General features: G+C 46.5%; 1 protein-coding gene across 5 annotated transcripts in view; it reads right to left on the bottom strand.

Moving 5' to 3' along the window:
• Positions 1–11288, bottom strand: part of GRHL3 (grainyhead like transcription factor 3) — a 34097-nt gene extending 22809 nt beyond the window's left edge. For 2 of the 5 annotated variants that reach the window (XM_053575103.1, XM_053575104.1), the window contains exon 1: positions 11047–11288. In XM_053575103.1, coding sequence (XP_053431078.1) covers positions 11047–11063 — 17 coding nt within the window. In that variant the 5' untranslated portion in view covers positions 11064–11288. Of the gene's footprint in view, positions 1–2324; positions 2387–3076; positions 3095–8545; positions 8795–11046 lie in introns of those variants that run through there. The other 3 variants (XM_053575105.1, XM_053575107.1, XM_053575106.1) reach the window with 3 other exon arrangements.
• Positions 11289–21432: the final 10144 nt, after the last annotated feature.

The following is a 21432-nucleotide window of genomic DNA, read 5'->3' as shown; positions in this document are numbered from 1 at the left end:
GTAATTAACTTGATTTGAGCATTCCAAATATATATGCATTGAAACATCACACTTTACCCTATAAATGTATACAATTATTGTGTCAATTATAAATTTTAAAAATTAATTTTTGTTTTGAGACAGGGTCTCACTTTGTTGCCCTCAGTAGACTGCAGTGGTGTCATAGCTCAGCAACCTCACACTCTTGGGCTTAAGTGATTCTCTTGCCTCAGCCTCCTGAGTACCTGGGACTACAGGTGCCTGCCACAACAGCCTGCTATCTTTAGAGATGGGGTCTCGCTCTGGCTCAAGCTGGTCTCAAACTTGTGAGTTCAGACAATTCACCCACCTCAGACTCCCAGAGTGCTAGGATTATAGGCATGAGCCACCGTGCCTGGCCTTAAAAATTAATTTCAAAATATTACAGATTTTTGGGCCCTACCACTTAAGTTTCTGATTCACTAGGCCTAGGGTGGCTGATGTTTGCATTTCTAACAACTTCCCAGGTGATGCTGATAGTCTGGGGGCCGTATTTTGAGGAATCACTGGTATAGCACTCTCTCTTAATCATGAGCGAAGGCACAGGAGCAGGAAAGTTCAGTTGTGCTCATTTAAGAGCAAAGAATGTGTGAAGGACAGTGATAGGTGAGAAGATGAAGTTGTCCATGTTAGGAAGGGAGAGCCTCAGAGAGGAAGTGGGCACTGAGTGGAGGCCTGGTGCCCCAATGCACCATTTACTATAATGTATTATACATGAGCACTCCTTTCATTAGCTCTTCTTCTTAAAAGGACTTTGCAAGGTAAAGACCATTTGCTTCATCTGTAAAGATGAAGAAACCTGAGTCTTGGAGAGAATAAGAAAATGCCCAAGATGATCCAGTTTCATGATGCAATCAGGATTTAAACTGAAAATTATCGAGCATCAAAGTCAGTTCTTTCCATTTGGACACCTTGCTTTTCCATATGCGGGAGGACAGTTTCTACTCCAGTAGAAAAATGCTTTAGTGGTAAAATTTCAGCACCGTGGCAGTCTTGTGGGTGCCCAGGGACCTTTGTAAATCAAGCCCCTGGAAGTGTCCTCCTGCTACCCAGCTGCTCAGGGCCACATTCTCAGACTCTAGTGGGAACAGCAGACCAAGCCATACCTAGTGACAGCTGACACTGAAGTGACAGCTCTCCTAGGGGCTTTAACCAGGGTGGTGTCTCCCATCCCGCTGGGCCCCAGGGTGTGGGGAGTTAGGTTCTGAGAGGGAGCTGTCACACAGGAAAGAGAAATGACAGAAACCTTCCTGCTCCAGATAGGTGGAGAGTGAGGCACACCCTGAGTTTCTGCTGCTATAAATCAAGGGGCCTAAGATGGAGAGGAGAGAAGAGGGCTCTCCTAGTCACCTCTTAGACCTGGGGTTAGAGGAACTTACTAAGCAAGCCCAGAGTGGCCACCCTTTCCCTCTCCTCAGCCCCAGGCTAAAGAGAACTCCCAAACAAAAGAGGCATGGGAAAAAGCAGGGACTGCCATTCCACAGCCCCCCAGGGGTCAACCAGGACCACTAGTGCTTAGCGCTGTTCCTCATTTGTAATAGAATGTCTAATAAAAGCACCCACCACATAAGATTATGAGGATTAAGTGTGTTGGCATAAGAAAAGTGCTTAAAAGTGTGCCTGGCAGACAATACGTGCTTAACACACACAAGCCATTATTGTGCTCTGGGACAGCATGGAGTTAGGCAGTGAGGAGGGACTAAGTGGTACAAGGCCTGGTCGCCCCGCAAGTCAGTAGCAGATCTGGGCCTAGAGCCTCAGTCTGCTGACTCTGGTGGAATGACCATTAACAGCTTTGATGACATATGAGTTACTTTACCCTTTTGAGAAAACAAATTGTAGAAGACAATAAAACCCTACAGAAACAAAGAACAGACAAGGTTTGCTGCCCACCCAGGAGGTTTTTTCTGGCCTACAAGGGGTTTCTGGTCCATCCTCTTGGGATCCCAAAGGACCCCTTGATAAGCAGCAGCTACTGTACGTTCAGCATCCCACAGGCAGACATGGTGCCAACTGTCTCTGTGTTTTCTCATCTACTCCACACAATAACCCTGAGAGATGGAAATTACCATCCCCTTTTGCAGAAGGGGAAACTTAGACTCAGACTATATTATCTCTTCAAGGTCACTTAGCCAATAAGTGGTAGAAGCTCAACTTGAACTTGAACCTGTTGGATCATATGATATAGCTCTTAACTCCTGTGCTAGTCTCCTTTCTAGATTCCTTTCCTAGTCTGGAATTTTCCCTTTTTTAAAATACGCTGAACCAGTTCTCTGGTATAAAGCAGAAAGGGATTTCCTACCTACACAAGGCAGAAGAGACTAAGGCATGCTGACAACTGGAAGAGTCTCTGGCCAGGTGCTGGAAGCCTGTTCATGCCCGCCAATCAATTCCATGCCCCAAGACTAAGCATTTGGCTTCTAGAAAAGTCTTGACAATGGATAGATAAGGTTAACATTGACTTGTATATCAAATCCCAAACTCTAAGAACTTTTGGCTCTCTGCTCCATTAATGATTGAAAATAAGGGTTAAAAACTAAGTTAAGTGAGAGAGGGAAAAAAGTTGTCCCAGGAGCTGATACTGGATCAATCTGAAAAATGTAAGAAGTAAGTCATGAGCGATAGGGCCAGAACAAAGAAGGGAAACCAGGTGACTCCCAACCTATGTGGTGAACTCTCTTGATGTCCCTCTCCAAGACAGACTCCTGAACTATCACAGTGTCCTGGGCAAGGCTCTTAGTCCTTCTTCACCTATTTCCTCATCTGTTGAATGGGCCTATGAACGTTTTCCATGTGCCAGTCAGGGTCTCTTCCAGGCACTGGGGAATCAGCCAAGAATAAGACAGATAAGGCTCAGCTCCCATGGAACTTGCAGCCTAATTGGAGAAGATAGACCATAAACAAGTAAATGAGTTAATTTTAGTTAGTGATAAGTGCTATGAAGAAAATGAGAACATAGTAACATAATGAAGTAGTCACTGGGGTGGCTACTTTAGAGTAGGGTTAATCTCATGGGTTGTTAGAGAATTAAGTGCATTAAGGTAAGAAATGTGCTTACCCCAGAGCCTGCCAGAGAATAATCACTCAGTAAATAATAGCTAACATCACCATCATCATCGCAGAACCCCCAAATGAGAGTAAAGGGGAGACTCTGCCTGAGGTTCTTAAGTTATCATCCTGTTCTTCCAAGTCTTCTGTGAACCAGATTCTATGTCAAAAAAAAAAAAAAAAGGAGAGAGAGAGCGAGACAGTGTAATAACACCCTGCCTTGACTTTCATTTATTATCTTGTGGAGCCTTCTAACATACGTGATGTGTTATTATCCCTGCTTTACAGACCAAGAAATAGATAACAGAGATATTAGGTGACCTGTTCTAGAAGACTGGCCAAGTAAGTTACAAATCCAGGACTCCTGGGATCTGGCCTGGGAACTCTGCAACTTGTCACTTTTCTACCAAACCACTAGTTTCAAAGAAGGTATATAGTAAAAAGGTAAACAGCAGGGCGGTGCTCAAAGGAGTAGGGCGCCAGCCCCATATACCGGAGGTGGCAGATTCAAACCCAGTCCTGGCCAAAAACTGCAAAAAAAAAAAAAAAGGGAAAAGCAATAAACCAGGGTAGCATCATCCATGAAACCATCCAACCAGCATTTCAATAAATATAGTAGAACCTCCATAATTGACCACCTCCCTACATTGACCACTTCTTTAAGTTGACCTAATTGTCACAGATCAGACATGCACCACATGTATATACCAGTACCAGTACAGTAAAAAGGGACTTAGGCTTAATTCTTTATGTTGACCACCTCTGCATGTTGACCAGTTTGTGAGTCCTTTGAATAGTCAACTTTCAGAGGTTCTACTGTATTTATCAAGTAACCACTATGTGCCAGAACCTGTCTTAGGAGAATAAGACAATGAGGTCATCTCTGCTGACATGGCATTTACATTTTAGTGGCAATAAGACAGATATGACCACAAAAACAAACACCTAGTAATGAGATAGGTGAAGAGATATGAAGGAAAAGATGCAGGACTTCTAACCTGCCTGACCCCAGGGGAGTGATGGATGTTGGCTGAGAAGAGAGGGGGAGAAGCAGGAGAATGGAGATGGGTGGGGAGAATCTTGGACCTTCCAGATAAAAGGAGAGGCAAGATCAAAGGCATTAGCCTGGCACAGATCCCAGATCTTGTCTGCCTACTGTGTGCCAGGTGTGATCCAGGTGCTTTGCATGTGTTGCCTTGTTTTAAGGAAGACCAGCCCATTAAGGAGGAAACTCAAGTTCAAGATTTGACAATCCCTCATATTTGCATAGCATGTTATATTTTTCAATGTGTTTCTCATACATCTGTCATCACCTCTGATCCTGCAATGCCCCTGAAGGTAAGGAGGGAAGGTATGACTGTCCCCATTTCATAGGAGGAAAAACAGCCATGGAGAGGGCCCCTGGCTTGCCTAAGGCCACCCAACTGGTACCTTGTGGCTTTAGGCCTAGAACTGAGGTCCCTGGCTCTCAGCATCAAGAACTTTCACAAAACCACCTCCTCTGAGCTTCCCAGTCTGGCTTCTCCTCCATTTGGGCAAGAGTTGGAAACAAGATCAAGAGAGAGGCACTCAGGGGTTGACCCCATAGGCTTTGCTTCCTGCTGCCTCTTGTCCTCAGCCTGTAGGGATGTGCAGACTGCCCAGGCTGTGGCTCTAGGGTGGGTGGGGCCTTTCCCCAGCATATCACTCTGGCTCCACAGCACAGAAGGGGTGTGGTACCAGCTGCTTCATGCCCAGCCAGCTTCTTAGACTCCAACATGGATCATTCTGGCACCGGGATAGAGAAAACATAGTGGGGATTCATCCCAATAAATCCCTTCTGACTTGAAATGCCCACTGCTTTCTGGCTGAGTTACTTAAAACTCCCAATGAGACTAAGTAAATTCTTAGTCTAAATTCTTAGACTAAGTAAATTATGATAGCTGCTATCTCAGCCATTAGTTGAGGTCCTCTGTTAGAATCCTAGTAATTTAGTATATAAAGAGACCTTAGAAATCCAGTCTCAGAGAGACTTGCCTAGAGACATGCACCATATAACAGGGTGGGGACTCAAACCTCCTAGCTTCACGTCCACTGTCTAATCCAATCACTGCCCCATGTCATAAGCATCTCAATAATTTGTAGGTGCCAAAGAAAGGAGTCTTACTCAATTTTGCAGAAGGTAGCAGAAAACTCACCACCAAAGAGGGTAATCTCAAGACCTACCACAGGAGGTGCCTGAGATAGGACAGATCCAGCAAGCTGAATCCCACTTCCCTTCAGCCTGAGAAGGAAGATTCCCAGGGGCCACCAGAACTGAGTGTTGACACCCAGATACACCCAGATACGACTTGCCAAACCCTGTGTGAGCCACCCATGCTCATTAGCATGATCAATCACATTCACTAATCACCCACAGGGAGGCCCTGCCACAACTGCTCATAGCAGAGTCATCTTTCAGTCAGCCCCATGCAAGGTGTTCCCTGGGCAGGACAGGGGCACCCCAGGTTTATTATGCCTGCCAGTGGTCCAGCTGGTTTTCTCAATGCACAGGTTGGGAAATGTGCCTTGTCACATGGGCCGGGGGGCTCATCTGGGGGCCTCAGTGGGGAAAGGCAGAACATAAGGTATGGCTCTGTAGCAACTCCAGTTTGAGGTATTATGAGCTTATGGCTGTGGCAGTGGGCCCCAAATTGAAGTAGACCTGGGTTCCACTTCCAGCTCTGCTACATACAAGCTGTGTGACCATATGCAAGCAACATGACGTTTCTGTGCCTCAGTTTTCTTACCTATAAATGTGAACTATGAGAAGAAAAACCTCACAGAATTATGATAGCTGCTATTCATTGAGGCATCACCAAGTGCCAGGTGCTGGTAAATAGTATCTAGCCGTCATCTTACAACAACTTTGTGAAGTAGTACTGTTGGAAGATGCAGTGAGGTAATGCATCTGCTAACACAGTGCTAGCACGTTAACAATGTATTATCACTAATACTCACCATGTGGGATAGCCCCCAACAAACTGTATGACAATTCACAGCCTTTCTTTTGTCTATAAAATGAAACATCTCTTCCTGCCTGGGAGAATCAGACCTGATGCTTGGAAATTTCCAGATAAGAGTAACAAGCACCACTGACTTTCTCATATGGATTTAGGTTGACAAATTGAGGGTAGTCAGTCTCCAGCAAACACTTTCAGTTGCTTGTTACATTAATTATGTGCTCTTTTCTAATTATACCAGAAACTAACTTTCTCCCCTTTGAAAAATTCTTCCCTGTATGGTAATCTTCCTTTTATGCCATATTCTCCTCTTGGTTTCTTGTCCAATTTTTTTCCCTCTGTTGTTCAATTGAGGTATGAAAGAAGCTGAAATCCACCTCTAAACCCAGGGTGCCACATCCCTTCATTCATTCACTCACTGATTCATTCAACAAACATTCACTGGGGATTAGTCTTTAACAGGTCGTATGCCAGGCACTGGAGACACAAAGGTAAATACTGTCCCTGCCCTTGAAAGTACCCAATTTTTACTGACCTCCTGGTAAGGCCAACTGAAATAACACCAAATTATCAGTGAGATAATTTCCCTTCAAGATTTTCACTAGGTCAGTTGTTCTGACCTTATTAGAAGGAAAAAGAATAGAAAGAAGCAGCCAGCTAGATTATTTGCTGCATTTACAAATGGGAAAGATGAGTTCCAGAGAAAAGAAAGGCAAGAGAGAGGAAAGGAATGCGATTTTTTTTTTCTTTTGAGAAAGAGCTTCAAGCTGTCACCTTGGGTATAGTGCCATGGCATCACAGCTCACAGCAACCTCAAACTCCTGGGCTTAAGTGATTCTCTTGCCTTTGCCTCCCAAGTAGCTGGGACTACAGGCACCTGCCACAACACCCGGCTATTTTTTGGTTGTAGTTGTCATTGTTGTTTGGTGGGCCCGGGCTGGATTCGAACCCGCCAGCTCTGGTGTATGTGGCTGGCATTTTGGCCGCTTTAGCTACAGGCGCCAAACTGGAGCGCACTTACTTAATGCATCCAGTCCTTGTGCTTTTTCATTCTCAAACATGCCCTGTGTGACAGATGTTTTTAATCACTATTTCACACATGCAGAAACCAACACTTAGAGAGAGGTTAAGGAGCTCATACAAATCACACAATACACAGGTGGCAGAGTTGGTCTTTAAACACAGTTATGACCCTGGAGCTAAGCTCTCAGCCTGCTGACTCAGCAACTACACTGCAGGAGCCTAGTGCATTTGGGAACCTTCTGCCTCTCAATCGTCTGTCTGGTCTTACAGGCCAATGGCTTTTAAATTTGAACACTGTATCAGAATCACCTGGACGGCCTGTTAAAACAAATAATGCTTTGGGAAAGCATGATTTCCCTCCCCCAGTTTCTGATCCAGTAGGTATAGGCGGAGGCTGAGAATGTGCAACTTCTAGCAAGTTCCCAGGTGGTGGTGATGATAAAGGTGATGATGATGATGGTCCAGGGACCACATTTTGAGAACACTGTTATAAATGAACCAATAATTCTCTTTAATAAAAATGACTCCCTCTGTCCCCTCTTCCTACTCCCCAAATCACAGGGGTTTATAAAATATAACCACAGCACATAAACTGTGGAACCTACAGAAAAACAGGAATCAAAAAAGAGACTTCATTTACATTCTTCCACTTTATATAGTTTTTTGTCTTTTTTCAAAGTCTAACCACATAGAAAGAAGGATGTGCGTTGTTCTGGCCCCTGAGTTGAGACCCAGTTAAGATCCTGGCTCTTCCACGAGATCACGGGCCTCAATCCTCCGCACAACCACATTTATACTTTCATCCTTCACTAGGTTGTGCGGAGGGTTAACGGAGAACATGAATTTATCAAGCACTCTCCAACGTCTGATGGAGAGTCAGTGCTCAGAAATTGTTGGCTAACATTTTTGTTTTAACCGAGAAGAAAGCTCAAGAATCCCATTTGAGCTTCGGCCCTGAGGCCCTTCCTCCCTCGTCTTCCTCGGTGAGGGAGCTCAGAGGGCCGGCGGGCTCCGGCGACCCGCGGCGGGAACCCGCCCCCGCCAGCAGCCCGCAGAGCCGCAGGAGGCTGCCGCAGCCCGGCGGCCGCCGTTACCACTCTCGCGGCCCAGTCCGCCGCTTTTACAGCCCCAGCTCAATGAGGGCTTTTAACTTTTCATTCACCAGCAGCGTAACTCCGACTTTTAATAACACACCTTGTGCATGACAAAAATTTGCTCCTGGCAATCACGGTTTCGACCACAAAACCGCAGCGGGAGGCGTTCCTGGTTAACTCTTTCAGCGCTCCAGGCTGTCTGGAGCCGGCGCTCCGGGAGATCAGATAGGCCGTCGGCCGGCCCGGGCCGCGGTCAAAGACTGTAGCGTCTTTCCGTCCCCGACCCCGGGCCCCTAACTCTACCCAAGGGTTGGGGGAAGTGGGGAAGGGCCGCCGCACTGCGGGTAGAGAAGATTCCGGAAAGCAGCAGTGGGGGCCTACCTCCGCACCAGGGCCAGGTTTCCCGAGGCTCCGCCTCCGTCCCATAGACCTACTGTGTGTCAAGACCTTTAAACAGGCGAAACCCCCTTTTCCTCAGCTGTAAACGACGCCGGACTGGAGGGGGGCAGGGAGGCGACAGCGCCGGGGCGCCTAGCACATAGTAGGCCCACGCGCTCTCCCAAGGGGCCCGGGGAGGGACCCCACACCCACGTCCCGTCTAGGCCCGGGGCGCGGGCGCCGGCTGTTCTCCCGCGAGAGGCGCGCAGGGTCACAGACGACTTCCGGCACCCGGGGCCGCCGCCCCAGGATCCTTTGCGACCCGCTCTGGCCCTGCGGCCACGCGAGGCTGCGGGCTCGAGGCACCCGGGGCGGCTGGCGGACGCACCCGGCGCTGAGCCCGACCACATGAAAGGCCCGGGCGCTCGTCACCCGCCAGCTACCTCGAACTGGTTTCTAACTGCACCGCCTGGGCCTCCCTGCTTCTCAAAGACCAGCCTTTCGTGGTGCCTCCGTACACCAGAGGCCTGTTAATCAGGCTGGAGTTTATGGAGCTCCGGCTGCGGGCTGGCGGTCCGCACATGGGCGCTCACTGTTTTTCCTGACAGGTAGGTGTTTACAGTCCTCACTGTACAGATGGGGAAACTGAGGAGCAGGGAGTCCTCTTAACTCAGCACTTTTTAGGGAGCAGCAGTTCAAAACTTGCAAGCCTAGCACTTTGTCCCCCTTCACCCCTCCCCACCCCATCCCCATCTGTAGGGGCAGCTGAGCCCCGGGGCTCTGCCATTGTAATGGTAGCTTCAGAGTCTACCCGCAATTACTCAGCAGGCACAGGCGTCTCACCCCACCCCAAACAGAGAAGCCTCAACTGTCAGCGGATCTAACTTCAAATCCAACTCATTAGGGAGGAGAAAAGCAGGAAACTTTTCTGTTCAAGTGACCCACCTTCAGGACACATATTCCCTATGGAGCAGCAGTGAATAGATTTTATCTGCAGCCTCTGCAGTTTTAACCAGCGGATCTAAGCGGGATGGAGACACAGCAAGTTTTTTTGTGTGCAAAGTATGGAAAAATAGGAGTTTCGGAAACACTCATTGGTTATTTCTGTATGAAGTAACAATTGCGTTATTAGCTTGCTCCTTACCAGGCTTAAATCAGTTCTAAAATTGTTGAATCCCCAATATATCCATGCTAATAGAGGCCACAGTTTACAAGTGAAGAAACTGGGGCTCAAATGAAGTGACTTGCCCAACATCACACAGCTAGTAAGTGACAGCTGGAACTCAAGCCAGGTGTCAGTGCCAAAGCTTCTACTCTTATTCTAGTTATGGTTCAATTGTCAATACGTTGTCAACCCAGAGAATTCATTCAAAAGAAATCTGATGCCTTTTAACCTGGATGATTATACTGTGAACCTAATTGGCCAACCCAGAGAATCCAAGGGCTAGCTAATAACATAAAATCCTGTCTTCAGTCAGGACCCACCACTTGTTCTGCCCACAGGTCTTCAAGTTCTTAAAACGATCTATTGAGTAGCTAGAAAAAAAGATTGTTCAACCCTTTCCTCTGCCCACTCACCTCTGAGAGTGGCAGGAAAAGGAAAGATCTAGTTTCTTTTGCCCGCTCCCTGAACCCAAGCTAAAACAGTCCAGATCCTAGCTTCATCCCACCTTCTGGGATCTGGACTCCAAGCAGGAGGTCCATGGTGAAGCCAGTCGGGATTCTAAACCTCAGATACGGGCATTAAGGCACATGCATCTTTCCAGGCAACAGCAACCATTTCTCAGCCGCCTTAGCCTTCGCACTGCCTCTGAATAAATCACCCATGTTTAACTGAATGCATCTTTAGATCTTGGCTCTGTGCTAGGCATTTTACAGCCTTTATCACATTTAACTCTTTCAAGAATTCTACAAAGCATTCTTGTACCCATTTTCTAGACGAGGGAAATGGAGATCACACAGCTTGTGAGGGACAGAGCCTGGATTTGAACCTAGATCAAGCCCACTACAGAGAGTGCTCATGAGTGCTCACCACACATTGTAACCTTCCACTTGGGATTGTTCCAACGCAAAAAAACAAGTCCCTTTAGAGAAACCCAACTCTCTGCCTAAGACAGCTCTTAGAACCACCTCAAAGAAGTTCCTTTTGGCAGGAGGAGAGAAAGCTTCGACAGGATTGGGGTTGTCTCTAATTTCCAAGGCTGCATCTGAGTATCAAAAAGTGGTGCCAAAAAACTCACAGTTTCAGTCCTGTGTTTCCCTGCCTGGCTCGAAACTGCTCAGCAGAGAGAAAAAGAAAAACTGCTTTCCCAGGGAAACATTCAGCTCTAGCTTGAGAGCAAGGCTTGCCTTGACACGCCAAAGTAAGATCGTCAGCCCATTCATTTACCCTTACAAATTGCTCTGGGAATCCTGGCGCCGGCCTCCCTGCTCTTACCCCTTTTGGAAACCCCATCCAGCCTTCGCACTCAGAGAGCGCCAGGCATCCAACGATGTTTACTCACTCAAGTTCATTCGACATCTTCTTGCTCACAGGCTCCAATGATCGGCACTGAGGCTTTGCTGAACGCTTGTCTCTAATTCTTGTCTGACACAGACATTCCCTGCCCAGGGAAGTGTTTGATTTATGTTGAGGTTTGGGTGTCGAGATTTTGCTGACAGGTAGGTTCCCAGCAGTACTGGCGCTGATTGGCTGCAGGTACAGGTGCCGGCAACTGCAGGTCTACCTCAACAGGTGCAGCTGTTAACTCTTGGCCCGCCAAGTAGGGCGGAGCCATGGGGGACTGCCTAGGTGGAGCTGGCCAATTCCTTCCTTGGTGAGGAGGTGGGGGGTGGAGATGAGGGAGGAGGGAAGGAGGAAAAAAGGTTGGAAAGAAGCAAAATAACTAGAGGAAAAATACAGGGACAAACAGATACTTGGCTTAAAGGAAATCTGGATTCCTATTTCTAGGAAACACTCCCCCCATTCCTTTTCCAACTCCTCCACCACCATTGGGGAATTCTCAAAGGAGAGAGCACATCTTCCCCAGGTGAGTCTCTTTCCAAGTTCTCTCTCTGTTTTTCAGAGATTTTCCCTTAAGATAATATTTATGAATAACCTTTTATTCAAGTGATTTCTTTTTATTCTTTTTTTTTTTTTTTTATTGTTGGGGATTCATTGAGGGTACAATAAGCCAGGTTACACTGATTGCAATTGTTAGGTAAAGTCCCTCTTGCAATCATGTCTTGCCCCCATAAGATTTCTTTTTATTCTGAACAGTAACCCAGGATGGTAGATTTATTATCAGTTCCTCCTTCCTCCCCAACACACATGATTACAGATGAGAGAGGAAATGAGGCCAGAGAGGTAAAGTGACTTGCCCAAGGGCACAAGCTAGTGAGTGTCAGAGCCCAGATCAGATCTTCAGTCTTCTCACTCCAAGTCTGGCTGCCTTGTGGGCTGAAGACAGTGGCCTCAATTTAAGAGACATTCCGTGAGCACTTATTATGTGCCAGCCTCTACTCCAGGTTCTGAAGAAACAAGCCCCTCAAAAGCAGGGTTACTACTATAGAGGAGTTTACTGTCTAGGGTGGGGGCATGTGGCAGGGGAGTGGAGGAGGAAAGTGGGAGCAGCCTTTTATTTGGTGTGATACCGATCTGAATGGGGTGTGGGCACACCACATACCTCAGGCCAGTTCAGAAGGGATGGAAAAGTTGAAGCCAGCCACCTCTGAAGCCTTAGCCAGCTGGTCATTTCACAAACTCTATCACCAGTTCTCAACCTGGGGGTCGTGACCCTTTTGTAACAATGAAAATACATCATGGCATTAGGAAGGTTGAGAACCACTGCTCTAAGTGCTTCATTTTGTACTGGGAACTTGGGAGAAATCAGAGCCAGTTAGACAAAGTAATTGCAGAATAATTGCTGTGAGCTGTCTTCTATAAAGAACAAGGTTGGTAAACCCTAGAATATCCATGAACACAAACAGGAGAATGTTAGAGCTTTTTAAAGAGCTTCCGCCAGGATTAGTTTGAAATTAAATCTAAGCCAAAGATCCTGGTATCTTTATTTTCCCCCTTTTCTTTCTCCCCCCCTTCCCCTTTTGGCAAATTATCTCTTTGCTCTGCCTTCCTGGGAACCTCAGCTTGGCTCATTCCTTTCTCAGGGAAAGGCAAGTGAGGTTTCAGCTTCTCTTGCCAATGTGATGGAGATTTTCCAGGGTAAAGTTGGAATTCAAAGGAGCCCTCTTCACGTGGAGACAGGCCTGTGGAGAAGGGAGTACTGGGTTTGAGAACTATCAGAAGCCAGAAGTTGGCTTCTGGCCAGAGGCTATGTTGGGGGCAACCCAGGGAATCCTGACAAATAATAGTAGTAATAATAATTGCTGGTAAACCACTCCTCAGAGCAGCCCTCTCCACTCACCCTTATTAAAGTGGACATTAATTCAATCTGTATCACACCAGTTTAATTTTATTCTCTGCAAAGACCTTCTGACTTTTTTGATACCTTTCTGATTATTGTCTGTCTTCCTTTCCTCTGGAACGTGAACTCCTTAAGAACAAAGACCTTTAGCCGGGCGTTGTGGCTGGCGCCTGTAGTCCCAGCTGCTCGGGAGGCTGAGGCAAGAGAATCGCTTAAGCCCAGGAGTTGGAGGTTGCTGTGAGCTGTGTGAGGCCACGTCACTCTACAGAGGGCCATAAAGTGAGACTCTGTCTCTACAAAAAAAAAAAAGAACAAAGACCTTGTCTGTCTCATTCACTGTTGAACCTCCATTGTCTAGCACCTAGTAGGTGCTCCATGTACTGCATGTCCTACGCATTGTGCCAAGCCTTTACATGGATTATCTCATTTAATCCTTACAACATCCCTGGAGGATAGGCACTTTTATTATCCCCATTTTATAGAAGAGGAAATTGAGGTATGAAATGATCGCGTAAACTACTGATGATGCAGAGATAGGCAGTGGTAGAGCTGGAGCTGGGGTTTTATGCTAGAGCAGAGCCTAGGTATCCAGCCACTTCACAGAGGTCATTAGTGAAGGCTATCTGGTGCCAGCTATAACGGCAAAGCTTACTGCAGTCCGATGGATGGCATGCTTCTCTGTGTTTACCGTCTGCACAGCTTATGGAAGGCTGTGGAGTTTCTGTCAGCCGTGTTGCAACACACAGGTGAAGGGCTGTTGGGTGACTCATGCTGCTGGGCTCAGGGGAAGGCTGGGATTCCAGGTGGCATGTCTGTGCTCACTGGGCTTTTTTAAATGGGTCTTCTCCCTCTGCCTCTGGGTCCTGCCTCTTTCATCATCAGCACCCATCTTCAGAGATCAGCAGGGACCCAAGCAAATCATGGGGCAATGGGTTTCAATGTCTCCACACATGGGAAGGCTCCAGAAAGTGTCCTGGATGGGAAAGACGGACTAGTGGTCTGGAGAGGGTAAGTAGGGACACCATGTACAGGGTGTCCAGACCCCTACAATCGAAGTTACACCTCTCAGGAGGCACGGGCTACGAATGTTTTAAAAAGGCACTGCCCCCACTTTGCTGCCATCCCTTCCCTATTCCTGTGTAGCATGAGCATGGTCCAGGGCCAGGTGAGGCTGGTACCTCTTTTTCCTTCTTTGGCCCAGTTCTTGGTTTCTGTGTGAGAAGAGAAAAAAACTCCCAGTCATAAATAAATGATAATTGTATGTACCCATAATAAATGTATTCACAGTAATGACAATAAATAATGATGGCTGCTATTGATTTAGTGTGTGTATTTTGCGAGCACTGCGCTGAGTTACCTATGTTATATGACAGTGCTGCTCTGACACTGACAAGACACTTCAAATCGTACCCCAACCACTTACTGACTGCATGATGTTCAGCAAGTCATTAAAGCTTGTTGAGTGTCAGTTTCCTCTCCTATAAAATGGATATAAAAGTAGTGTTCATTGTGGTGATTAAATGAGATAATGTATGTGAGGTGCTATGCCTGGCACCTAGCACTGTTATTGTTAGAAAAGCCTTTTCCCACTCATTTGATTCTCATGTAAACCTAATGAAGAAGGTGTTAACCTTATTTTACAAATGAAGAAACAGACTCAGTAAGTGATTTGTTAAAAGTCAAGAACTGATTAGTTAAAGAATGGAGATTTGAACCCACTTCTTTCTGACTCCATTTTTGTAGAACTGGAGTAAGTGAGTATCCTGGGTTCAAGTTCTCCTTGACCTCTGGCCACTTAACCGTGTGACTGAGTAAATCTTCTCTTAGAGCCTCAGTTTCTGTCTAAGACCAGATTAGTGAGCCACTCTTAAGGGTGGAGTTCCATACCAAAATCACCCAGATTTTCTTTATCTAAATCACTTATATTCTTTTTCCAGATATTACAGTCTGCCCCTGTGGAGGGTTGCACAGTTCTTTGCTCCTCCCCTTCCTTTCTGAGATTATGACTGCCTGTGAGCCACTGTTCCAGAAGAGTGTGCTGCTCCCTTCAGCATGCTGGAGAGGTGTGAAGGTTAGGACCACTGAGCTGAGTAAATGCTAAGAGCCAGGGCTGGCTGTGTACTGCATGATTGTGGCACTGTTTACAGGACAGGGCTTGTGTTACTGAACATGAAGGTTCTGTTAAAACAGCCCTTCCGGCTTGGCACCTGTAGCTCAACCGGCTAAGGCGCCAGCCACATACACCAAACCTGGCGGGTTCGAATCCAGCCCAGGCCTGCCAAACAACAATGACAACTACAACCAAAAAATAGCCGGGCATTGTGGCAGGCACCTGTAGTCCCAGCTACTTGGAAGGCTGAGGAAGGAGAATTGCTTAAGCCCAGGAGTTGGAGGTTACTGTGAGCTGTGAGATACCACAGCACTCTACCTAGGGCAACAGTTTGAGGCTCTGTCTCAAAAAAAAAAACAAAATAAAAAACACAAAAACAGCACTTCCTCTTTAAGAATTTTTTTTTTTTTTTTTTGTAGAGACAGAGTCTCACTGTACCACCCTCGGTAGAGTGCCGTGGCCTCACACAGCTCACAGCAACCTCCAACTCTTGGGCTTAAGTGATTCTCTTGCCTCAGCCTCCCGAGTAGCTGGGACTACAGGCGCCCGCCACAACGCCCGGCTATTTTTTGGTTGCAGTTTGGCCGGGGCCGGGTTTGAACCCGCCACCCTCGGTATATGGGGCCGGCACCTTACCGACTGAGCCACAGGCGCCGCCCTTTAAGAATTTTTTGATTATCTAAACTCTTAATGAAAATCTGTTGACCTGTATAAAAATATTGAAAGGACATACACCCAAATGCGAACAGCACATCTCCGTAAGCACTGAAATGATTTTAATTTTTTCCCATCCTCCCCCAAAGGTGCCACATTGAACTCTCATTGCTTTTGTAATTAGGAAGTCCATACAAAGCTCCACTTTAAATGTCATTAAACCAAAATAAGTTCCTTTTGACTAAATGCCCATTGTGTCCCCATCCTTCCTGGAGCAGAGGTGACAAAAAGGAGAGTGAAGATTCAGAGCCCTCACTCATACCTTCCCTGGGAAGTGCAGGAGTGAAGGATGGGAGTTGTCTGACGGGCAGGCTCTCAGCAGTGATCTCAGGAATCAGATCTGGTTTGGACTTAAGTAAAGTTACTATCGCTTAACTCTGAGATAGTTGTTTTAGATGCTCTGTCCCATTCCTACCCGTAAAATGGTACCAAATGATTCACTTGGGCTTGAATCTGAAGTATTATTGGTTGAGTTACTAAAAGGTATATGCTCTAGGGTTCTCTGGCAAGCAGCTTCACTTTTTTACTTCCATTTCTTCCTCAGTGAAATTTTGTTGTGAGATCAAACTAAACTAGATAGGGCGGTGCCTGTGGTTCGGTGAGTAGGGCACCGGCCCCATATACTGATGGTGGTGGGTTCAAACCCAGCTCCGGCTAAACTGCAACAACAACAACAAAAATAGCCATGCGTTGTGGTAGGCGCCTGTGGTCCCAGCTACTCGGGAGGCTGAGGCAAGAGAATCGCCTAAACCCAGGAGTTGGAGGTTGCTGTGAACTGTGATGTCACAGCACTCTATTGAGGGTGAAAAATCTGTCTCTAAAAAATAACTAAAACAGGGCGGTACCTGTGGCTCAGTCGGTAAGGCGCCGGCCCCATATACCGAGGGTGGCAGGTTCAAACCCGGCCCCGGCCAAACTGCAACAAAAAAATAGTCGGGCGTTGCGGCGGGCGCCTGTAGTCCCAGCTGCTTGGGAGGCTGAGGCAGGAGAATCGCTTAAGCCCAGGAGTTGGAGGTTGCTGTGAGCTGTGTGAGGCCACGGCACTCTACCGAGGGCCATAAAGTGAAACTCTGTCTCTACAAAAAAAAAAAATAATAACTAAAACAAAAAAACTAAACTAGATAACGGTGTTTTGTTGTTTGTTTGTTTGTTTGCCCTTGGTAAGAGTGCCGTGGCGTCACAGCTCAAGCAACCTCTTAATTCTTAGGCTTAAGTGATTCTCTTGCCTCAGCCTCCCAAGTAGCTGGGACTGCAGGCACCTGCCACAACACCCAGCTATTTTTTGTTTTTAGCAGGCCAGGGCTGGGTTTGAACCCACCAGCCCTGGTGCATGTGGCTGGCACCCTATCCACTGAGCTACAGGCGCTGCCCGGTAACGGTGGGTGTTCTTAATGTGTGCCAGGCACCGTTCTAGTGCTTCACATTACCTCTTGTAATTCAGGAGACCTATGAAGTGCATACCATAATTATCCCTGCTTTACAGAAGAGGAAACAAGCTCAGAGAGGTGACATAACATCTAAGTTACTTGACTATTCACTTAGTGATAGAGCTAGAATGTTTAAGTTCTACTACCTGCCTCCAAAGCCATAGAAACGTCCCTGTAGCTTCCTGAGTTCCTGTCTGGAACAAGTCCTAGGGTGGATGGATAGATGGGAGGGAGGGAAAGAAAAAAGGAAGGAAGAAAACTACATAGGTTGGTTGATAGTATGTATAAGGTAGATAGGATTTGTAAGCTTCTGGAGGGCAGAAATTATCCAAGGAAAAATAGATCTCACATTGCACCTGTCCTGGGTCTCAACATAATATGTCTTTAATAAAATTTGTTGAGGGCGGCGCCTGTGGCTCAGTCAGTAGGGCGCCGGCCCCATATACCGAGGGTGGCAGGTTCAAACCCGGCCCCGGCCAAACTGCAACCAAAAAATAGCCGGGCGTTGTGGCGGGCGCCTGTAGTCCCAGCTACTTGGGAGGCTGAGGCAAGAGAATCGCTTAAGCCCAGGAGTTGGAGGTTGCTGTGAGCTGTGTGACGCCACGGCACTCTACCAGGGGCCATAAAGTGAGACTCTGTCTCTACAAAAAAAAAAAAAATAATAATAATAATAAAATTTGTTGAATAAGTGAAAAATGGATAAAAACGAATATAATTCTCACAAGATACTGAACTTTGGACAAGTCAGCTATTGCCTTCTACCCCTACTTCCAAGGGAAGATCTCTAAAGTGTGAAAAGATGCCCGTTTTCCCCTCTTATTAGCATATGCCAGTGCCTTCGCTTCTGTAAGTAGTTCCCCTGTCGTGCCTTAGTGGAGTTGACCTGAAGATTAAATTGCGATCTTGATGTAAAGCCAAAGCAAATAAAAGGTAGCTGGTGTTAAAGGTGAGCACCCAGTTAGAAAAAAGCCCTTCAGCTGCCTCTTATTTCCAGCCTCAATACACAGCTAAGTTCACAGCGGTCAGCACTCAGCCTCCCTTAAAAACAGTCCCTTCTATGAGCTGTTTTCAAAATATTTTCCTTTATCTCCTCTGATCCACACAGTCATTCCAGGAGGATGGGGTAAGAATGTATTATTGACCTCATTTGATAGATAAACTGAAAGTACTCCTAACTAAGGCAAGGACTTTGGATTGACCCTTTACTTTTGGACAAGATGCATCATGCTAGATATTGTTATAGATTCTAAGGGGTCCCAGAAGTACTGTCCATAGGTGGAGGGATTGGCCACACTCCCTACCTAGAAAATAGAACTCTTTGAAGGCATGGATGAAACTGGAACTGTGCTCGCAGAGGGTCAGGATGTGGAGTGGGCAGCCTCCAGGCCCTTTTACACTCTGTACTTTAGATTTTTATCACAGTTCTGCCAATAATACCACCTACATTCCTTCCTAGAGGTTCCTTGGATGTGAAGAATCATGGAGTCTAAAATCAACCTAAAAACTCCTCTTAAAAGTAAGTCTTTAAATACCCTGGAAACAAGCAGATTCTCCCCCCCTCCATCCCCACATTTATCAAACTGACAAAGATGAAGATTATAATCCCAGTATTGGCAAGGGTGAAGGAAATCGGGCGCTGTCCTTGCTGGAAGGAGAGTAAGCCAGTCCACACTTGGCCTTTTGATTTTAGCTCATCCTTTGATCTAGGTAATTTCACTCATAGGAATTTTGTCTAAGCAAATAATCTCTGTGTGCAAAGAGTTTTACCTACAAGGATAGGCATCAGAATGTTGTTTATAATCCTGAAAAATTGGAATTAACATAAACACCCTTTCAGCAGAGATTTGACAAAGCAAATTAAGATACCTGAATGTAGTTGCATTCAGAGGCGCAGAAGCCTCTTTAGTGCCATGGAAGTTAACTGTGCTTACAGTACAATTGTTAGCATTTATGTGTCCTTATAATATGCCAGGTACTGGGCTCAGTGTTTAATCTCAGGTAATCTTAACAACAACCTTATGAGGTAAGTAAAAGAAACTTCATGGCTATTTAAAAGTAACAAATCAGAGAAGGCCTGAGCTAGGAAGTAAGAAACAGCCAGGGTATTGGGTTCCTCTGTTGCCAGGAACCAGCCAGAACAGGAGGCAGCCAGAGAGAGGGGTGCTGAAAGAATGTAGCCTCCTCCCGAAAAGAGAGGGCCCAGCCTGCTGCAAAGAACAGAACCCAGCTGCCTGGGCCCCAGGCAAGACCAGGAGGCCCACTCTTCCCAGGAGCCTGAGCCTCAGGCCCCAGCAGCTCAGGGCTACGCTGGGTCCATCACCAGCCTGCCTTTTAAAAAGGCCATTAAATGAGACGTTGCCCAAATAAAAGAGTGTGTCATGGAGAAAAGCCTATTCTCACTACCACTATGGCAAACAAACTGAAAATGTATTTCGTCTTCTCTGCAGGGATCGAACTGGGGGTTTGGAGGCCCGAGATGAGGGTTTCCTTGAACAGCTACAGAGGAAAAATGGCCAAAGTCCAGCTTGGATGGACAGGGCCCTCCTGCCCCAGTGCTGAACAGGAGTAGGTGGCCAGGGTCAATGCTGCCTTCCTAGGATAGGATGGGGGGGCTTGGGGCCAGGCCAGGCCTGTGGGGGCTTCACAGAGGTTCAGATAGATATGATTAACCCATAGGGTCCTAATCATTACTGTTTCTTAAGAGTTTTCCTTCAGAAGCTGCCATTTATGTTTATTTAGATCTGATCTTACTGGAAACAGTGGAGAGAGGGAGAATTTTGCAGGGGCCCTTCAGAGTTCTGTACCCTCCTAGGAAGGCAGAGGCCATGTGGTCAGGGATTAAGTGCTCAGCCTTGAGCCTTGAACATTTAGGTGTTTAGTGGTGTTGGCGGGGGAAATAATTCTGAATCCATGGCTGATCTGCCAGGAAAAATGTTAAGGCCCTTGGTTTAGGGCCAACTGGTCCAGCAGTAGGGAAAAATAGGAAGAAGGACTTAGAAACTGGCTTGGAGGGGCCTAAGAAGTGTGTCTTGCATCAAGATCAGCCTCCTCTGGCCCTTCCCTGGAGAAGGCAGCCACCATCAGTCTCCCTTACCCCTGCTCAGCCTCTCAGCCTGTGTTCTGGACAGGCTGCCCACACTGCCTGGGTACATGCCGTGCTGTGGTCAGCTTTCCTTCCCAAACTCGGTTCATCGCTTTGGTTCTGTGCAGCCCTACCTTCCATTCCCTGATTGCTCTGAAATTCCTCCACTGCAAGGGCTAGCTGTCTATATTTTGCATATTCATTTATTCTTTTTGTTCAGTGAATAATATGGACAGTTATTTAATCATTATAAATTGTAATAATTTTTTTGAAAACTACATGTCAGGGTCTGTGGGCTCTACCTATTCTGTTTCACTCAGTCCTTAGAATTGTCCACATCTATTTTACAGATGTGGAAACTGAGGCTTAGAGAGGCTGAGGAGCTTCATCAGGTCATGCAGCTCTAGAGCAACCCAACTGGTGTTTGAACCCAGGCTGTTTGGTTGTGACACTGAACTGCTGCTTTATTGCCCCAGTAGGCAGTCATTTGGGTGACTCGGTAAGGACTTGGTCAGGTCAAGCATCTGTACCATGGCTGGGGAGAGAAATGGATAAGGTATAGAAGTCCAGTGGAGGAACCTTTCTGGAACTCTGTACTCTGGAAACTTTTCCTCTGCTTAAAACTGGATTCTTGCAAAAATGGTTTTGTTAACAAATTTTACAGAATCTCTTGTATTGGGGGAATCCTAGACCTCTCTAATTTTGCCCTTTAGGTGATACAGAAATCTATCACAGCTCATATTCTCCAGTAAACACTTAGATAGTACAGCACATCGACTTGACAGCTGGGATTTTGGAGCCAGACTTCTTGAGTTCAAATTCTGGCTGTACGATTTACTACTTGTGGGACCTTGTGGGATCTTGGGCATGTCCTTTAACCTCTCTGAGTCTCAGTTTCTTCAATCATAATGTAGGTATAACTCCTACCTTGTAAGGCTTTTGTAAATAAGGTAACATAAGGAAAACATTTAGTGCTACTTTGGTGCATGATAAGACCTGATAAATGTCAGCCATTGTTTTTATCATTAGGGATGGGCATATCTGGCTAGTCCAGTGAAACAGTGAGTTCCTTGTCTTGTCTTTTCCCTTGCCTCTGCCACCCAGGGCACTCAGCCCAGGACAGGTAAGCCTGATGACGGGAGTTAGTCACTAGG

The sequence above is a fragment of the Nycticebus coucang genome, chromosome 22 (assembly GCF_027406575.1).
Source record: "Nycticebus coucang isolate mNycCou1 chromosome 22, mNycCou1.pri, whole genome shotgun sequence".
NCBI classification, from domain to species: Eukaryota; Metazoa; Chordata; class Mammalia; order Primates; family Lorisidae; genus Nycticebus; species Nycticebus coucang.
This window is presented reverse-complemented; position numbering and strand designations above follow the sequence as displayed.